A 6,685-nucleotide genomic window follows, 5' to 3' on the forward strand; every position below is an offset into this window, starting at 1 on the left:
GTAAGATCAACATATAACTGTTCTACACCCCATATTTTCTCAGCTGTCTTTAGTTCATTAGCGCTTACATTTGCTCAAGTCCTTGAAAAGAAAAAACTACTCTTCCCATATGGTGACACTGAGTTCTTAGCACACACACATCTTGTTTTTAAGTATCGATGATATAAGCTGCACCTTAAACGCAATTGCCAACGCTCGTCATATAAGTAGCTACATTTGCAACTGGAAACACGAAGAACACGTTTCTCTTTTTTTGGTTGAAAATATGAAAGTTATTTCAAAAACTGTCACTCTTTTGCTTTTGTTTTGTGTATTTTCGTCTTGCTCTGGAAAACCAAAGTGGTTTTTGGATGGATAATGAATTTGCGGAAGAAAAAGACATGTCCGAAATGGAAAAGAAAAAGCAAGACACTAAAGATCTTCTTCAGGCAAAAGGATGTATCTATTCAGACCTTCGTCTATGCAGTTACTGAAAATTCCTCAAGTAAAACTATGACCAAAATAATTCTTAAATGATCTAATTTCTGTATGAAAACTCATTAAAATAAAATAATAAGATCGAAGTATTGACAAACAGTATTTGTGTATTGAAGGAGTTCCCGTACATATTGTATGTCGTTTTATGTATACAATAGCATTTGTCTGAAGCAGATCCAGCAGTATTACTTTCCGACCTTTGCCTTTTACATCTATTTTAAAATTAAACACTTATTTACAGTCTACATTATATGTGTATTTTCGAGTTTTCGATTATCGTTGTTCGTTCAAAGCTTCATAATTGCAATACATTGATGCCGTTGAGCACAAAGAACTTGTTTATATGTTTTGTGGTGGAAATGGTGGGGCGGTGAAATGGAATGCATGAAAATATTTTCTTAAACCATCTCAGACACTTTTCCGATTCTTTAATTCTTTTCTGTGTGTTTTCCTCTTGTTGGGCAAAACCAAATTGGTCGAGGGTTGATGATGAATTTGTAGAAGAAGAAAACAGAACCGATGAGAACCAGTAGCTATTGCGGATTTGCTGTATTTATGAAGTGGAAAAGTAACCACGCAGGGCGCAATTTGATTACCAAGTCTTAAAAGTTTAAAGCAAGTAAAGTGGGTGGGTTCTATTCATTTCGTAAAATATTTATTTTCAATAATACTATTCACTATTCTGACTTTACCTCATTTTTGGTTGTAAGTTGGCATTTTTCGAAAATATGAGTTGTATGACGTGCAAAACTCTAGGTATTAAGCTATTTTCGACGCAATGATAAATGTAAACAAACTTTAAAATACTACAACTATATGACAAATATAACTTGTATACATTTAATATATGTCATATAGTTTCACTCGAAGGCTACTCTCTACCAAAATTTGCTGCCAGCAATCAAACTAGTCGTAGTCTTCCCACGCGCGGCTGAAAAAAGTTCATTTACGACAATAAACACAATGATGTTTGTTGACAAGACAAACATGTGTTTTCCGCGTGGGTCACACGATTGTTCACGAACTCTGATCTATATACTTCTGAACGACAACAAAGTAGAAAGACAAAGGCATCTCGTTGTAAGATCCGTACTATAACGGAAATTGGGGATAGGGTGTTTATTTAGTTGTGCTCGACTGATTTCGTATGAAAGTGAAGATAAACATCCCAAAATTAACGTTCTAACATCATTTTCTGATTTTATAATCCTCCGAACCCACCATTCATACACTATTGAGTAGAGTTTTCAAAAAATTAACGGAATGTTTGAAAAGAAAAGCCAATTTTTGAAGTTATCAGTTCGACTAAAACATGTTGTCATAAACAACGATAACTGGTAAACCTGAGCGCTTTACAATTGAATGGCAAGCAAAATTCAGCAAAACATTGAGCTCGTAGTATTCTCGTGGACTCTTTAAACTGGATTATTATATGGCAAGTGCCAAGCGACTTTTCCAGCAAAATGGTGCGCTTTGATTAACTCATAAACATTTTTGGCGGCAAACATTTCCCCGTAGCTAATTGATGGGCGTTCCAATCATTTGCAGTAACAACGTAAACAAACTCTTGAAGGAAAATGAAAAAAAAACAAAGAACCATACTCATGACTTGAAATTCAGCCATGTTTGTGGTATGATACAAAAGAAAATTTTATCAGCGCTATTGTCGGCACCAGCCTGCGTGTGCGATCAAAACTGTTTGATAAATCTCAAGAGAATGGTTGCAAGTCAAGAATACGATTGTGAGACGAAGGAAAACATTCGGAAAGTGTTTTAAATTATTCAGACAACACAATTTATGACGATTTATTTTTTATTGACGAAAACTAAAGAAGCGAAAGTCATCCCCTATACAAAAAAGCCAGGATGAAAAGGAAAGAAAGCCTTGTTTCAAATTAAGTTATGCCACATAATTAAATTAAATTTATTCGCCTCTATTTTTCCGATTTTTTAATGAAAAATGTCGGGCCTCTGTTATTTTTACGGATTGAGAACGTTCTCGTAAAGACCTCAAGCTCGGTTATTAAGAGCTTATAATATATTTATCAAAAAGTCGTATTTGTGTATTTAAGATACTCTTGTACATCTTATCAGAGCAGATTTTAAAATAACTTTCACTCATATTTTTACTACTTACGATTAAACTCCTCATTTTAGTCCGTATATTATGATCGAGGTTTTGTGTTTCAATTCTCAACAAATCAAATTGAATTATTCATTTTATTTACAACATTGTCGTCTTACAAGAAATATCTGTGTGCATATTACCTTTAGAAATTGGAAAGCATTTAAACAATGATTTAAGACTGTTACGATAATTCGTAAGCCTAAGTTCGTATAAGATTGGATTGAGAGCAAAATTCAACAAAGCAACTGGTTCATAGTGCTCTGCAAAATGTCTAGCATAGCTGCTCTGTATTTTCCCTAATCTCTCGATGAATTCCACTTGTTTGGCGACAAAATATGGAAAGGCAGTTACAAATAAAACTATATTCAGAATGACGATTGTCTTTGCAATTTCGAGGTGTTTACTGTTCTGTTGTTGCCCATTCATATTTGCATTTCGTCGACTTAGCATTACTTCCTTTATGATGAAACACTTCATGATAATCTGGAGGAAAACAGCAAATTCTAAAACGGCATATTCGGTTATATAGATATGCATCACATGCTCGAACGAAATATCGAAAATTTCATGTGAAATTTCTCCTAAACCCAGGCTACCAGCCACAAACCATATTGTAACGCACAATATGGTAATTTTCTTAGTAGATAATAACTGTCGACTGTGCATAGAATGTCTTGCAGTGGTGTATGTCTGCCATGTAAGTGATGTCAAAAGAAAAAATGATCCTGCCGCTCCAAGCATCAACAAGTAAAAACAGGAAAACATTATTTCATTTGGCACTGTGATTTTAAAGGCAAATCCCAAACCAAGAAATAAAAACTTTGAAAGAGAAGCAATAATATCGGCTATGGCTAAATTAAAAATAGTTATCCATGGTCCACGTCTTATAATAAGCAGAGGATCCAAAACAATAACAACGATAAGAAGACTGTTGCTAAGAACGCCAATCACGGACACCGCCATTGATGTGTATGTTGCCGCCTGACATCCTTTATCACATAATATCCCCTATGATAAAATGTTCAAATATCTAAACAAAACTTATATACTAATTACAACATTTTAAAGGAAAATGCTTGTCTTTGAGTATAGATTTATGAACTAGAAGTTACTATCACAAGGGGAATTGCTGCCCAGTCTCCCTTGTCGGCAAAAAATTGCACGGTACAGTCGCACCCTTTAGAACACCTCTTCGTATACAGCAATTTAGGTGCTTTCATACGTACGTTATGATTAGGTGATTTTAATGGTGGAAAAAGAAATTCTACATGTGGGTCTTTTTAACTTTTAACATTGCGTTTGATAGATATATTTCGCCATGTTTAGAGCTTTCTTTCTATTTTAAGGCCAGTTCACACGTTCCGATTTGTCGGATCAGATTGTTTTGGTTCCGTCTTTGAATTGCTTGGTCAGACGGCCCAATAATTTTGTTGATTTTTTTATTCATTTAGATACATATAGTCGTTTGAACAGCCATTTGTGGCATCCAGTACATTTATTGACGTATTTTTCGTATTTCCGTTCTTGTTTCTACGTCTTTTGTAGATCTATGTAATGTGACTGGTCGGCTTCCTTTTATGTCGTCGAATGAAACAGAGCAAGTTTTATTTCCATACGATTTTTTAGATTGACGAATTCAACAGTCGAAAACCATTTTTATATATGTTCACACAAGCCGTTTTAGGACCCAACAAAATCGGATCGTGTGAATGGGCCTTAATGAACGTGACACACGCAATGCACTGTTGACTTTATATGGAGTAAGTGCAAACAAAGGCACGCGTTATGAAAGTTAAAGGTTGATTTCCGGCAAAATATCTTCAAACCTTCATTTTTGACAATTTAGGCTTAATTCTACAGTGCAACGTGTCTGTGAGATGTGTTAGATGAAGTAAGTATAAATGCAGATACAGATTCCACTGGATACTGTTAAAATATGCTCTCATATTCTTCCTGTAATTGGTAAATAATTAATTATTGATTATTTTAAGAGATATTTATGTGCAATAATCACAATATTTTTTATAGTTCCTAATAGCTTTCCGTTGATTGTAAATTAACCATATTTAGTAAAGAAACAAATATATCCACACGTAATATCTTTTATAAATATAAGTAATTTAACCATTGTACGATAGATCGTAGACCATAGACATTGACGTTGAACATCAAATGTGATCATAACAGTTATCTGTAATATCTCTATTTGTTGGTGTAAGTCAATATGTACTAAAGAAGGTAGATGGCTACATCACAAAATCTAACAGATACAATGATTGCAAATGTAAAAACATGCTAATGCTAATTTTTGCATTGTCGAAAGCCGTGAAGCGAGCTTCAATCCAATAATTTCCTCAAATTCTATGCGGTTTTGTATATTTGGGCGAGAAAGACTACTTTTCAATGGAAGGTTAGTTATATTTACCGAAGTTTGTAGACCCACAATTACCGAAGGAGAGCTGTGAGTTTATTGTTGCTGTCATAATTTTGATGTTTACTCAGAACATTTCTAATTTAATTGAAATTTCTCTTAAGAGGGAGGCGCAACTAGAATTAAAGATGATAACGTTCAGGAGCCCTGCGCAAAAAAAACAAAACCTCAACGTACACGAATTTATAGACGAAAGGTTAAATGTAAAGATTGTGGTGCAGAAATGAATGCTGATAATTTTTTGAAGCACAGTTCAAATAAACACAATGGTATGGCAAAATCCCAAGATGTTGTAGAAGCATCACAAACAACGCTTCATTTTTCTAAGGTTAGTAAAATGTCACTTACTTATATATATACATGGTAAATAAAATGAAAGTCTTTAGCATGCGTTATAGATCTCTTAGAAAATTGCTGGTTAGTTCTGTATAAGTGCCGTTCAATTTATGTGAAATAATTGATAATTCGTGTTGCACAAAACTTTGTAATTCTGCTCTGTTGCAGAAGCAACTATCTCTGTTGTTGTGAAGGACACTCATACCATAAAAAACACTTGAGAAAAACAACGATTTTTTGAAAAAAAATCGTCGTTTTTCTCAAGTGTTTTTTAAAATTGCTGCTAATTAGAAATTATGGTCATACCATAAAGTTTTAATGTATTCTTATTTATTTTAGATCCTTCCAACTGCCCCTGTTACATGTGAAAAAAATAAACAAACAAAACTACAGCATCAAGAGGGACTTCATCAAACAACTTCCACCACCGAACAAAACCGAAAACCTGCCATGTTTGTTTTGAAAAAAGACTACTAATCCTAAAAGGACATAAAAAGAAAATTTTAAATAAACGCTCTGAACTTTTTAGTGCATGCCGTCGTTAATTTAACACCTCGTAACGAATTGTATATGCAGTGAATAAAAAATAATCTGTCAGTTGCCTGAAGATCGCCCTACTGCGTGAAACTCCGAAAAAATTACAGCTAATGTCTATTTTATATATATATGTATATATAATTTAATAAATTACATTTCTTAAAATGTTGCTACTCGGGGAGTCTGGGTTTCATGCCAAAGCAATCTTCAGGCAATGTATCGTTTTCTAACGTTAAATACTGTTTAAAAATGCTACCTTGAAGGAAAACCTTGAAGTGGCATTAGAAATGCACAATGTATGCCAGGAAATATTTGAAATAGATAACAAGATAAATGAAGTTGATTCAGAGGAAGAGGAAAATATGGATGTGGTTTGTCATATCTGAGTATGACGTTGAAATAATTAAATTAATTTTTTAAAATGTTATTTCTAAAGTAATTATATTTTGGTATTTTTTAGATTGATGAAGAAGAATCTGTTAACGAACAAGAAGAGAGAGAGAAATCTCACCTGTCATGAGAAACTTGCGTAGCTAAATTAAACATATTGGCTGAAAATGTTAACCACTGCAAAAAAACTGTCACTGAAACGTTGTCCTCAGAAATAGTGTTTACTCAAGAAATTGTAATGCATGTCCTTGTTTTTGTGGGCAACGCCCTTTTGCAGGGCAAATTTTCTCCACACCCCATTACTTCAAGTCTAGTTACGCCCCAGACTGCATATTGTCAATTGAGTATGATACTTTGTTCACTCAACCGATAAATCAATTGCATGT

General features: G+C 33.8%; 1 protein-coding gene across 1 annotated transcript; it reads left to right on the forward strand.

Annotated features, from left to right (window-relative positions):
* Window positions 1-4,976: 4,976 nt before the first annotated feature.
* Window positions 4,977-5,849, forward strand: LOC124455848. The gene is made up of 3 exons (XM_047006465.1): window positions 4,977-5,015; window positions 5,141-5,364; window positions 5,712-5,849. Exons 1-3 carry the CDS (start codon window positions 5,009-5,011, stop codon window positions 5,847-5,849), a joined length of 369 nt encoding a protein of 122 aa, XP_046862421.1. The 5' UTR covers window positions 4,977-5,008.
* The last annotated feature ends 836 nt before the right edge of the window (window positions 5,850-6,685 follow it).

The sequence above is a fragment of the Xenia sp. Carnegie-2017 genome, unplaced genomic scaffold, assembly GCF_021976095.1.
Source record: "Xenia sp. Carnegie-2017 unplaced genomic scaffold, XeniaSp_v1 HiC_scaffold_4, whole genome shotgun sequence".
Classification (NCBI taxonomy): domain Eukaryota; kingdom Metazoa; phylum Cnidaria; class Anthozoa; order Malacalcyonacea; family Xeniidae; genus Xenia; species Xenia sp. Carnegie-2017.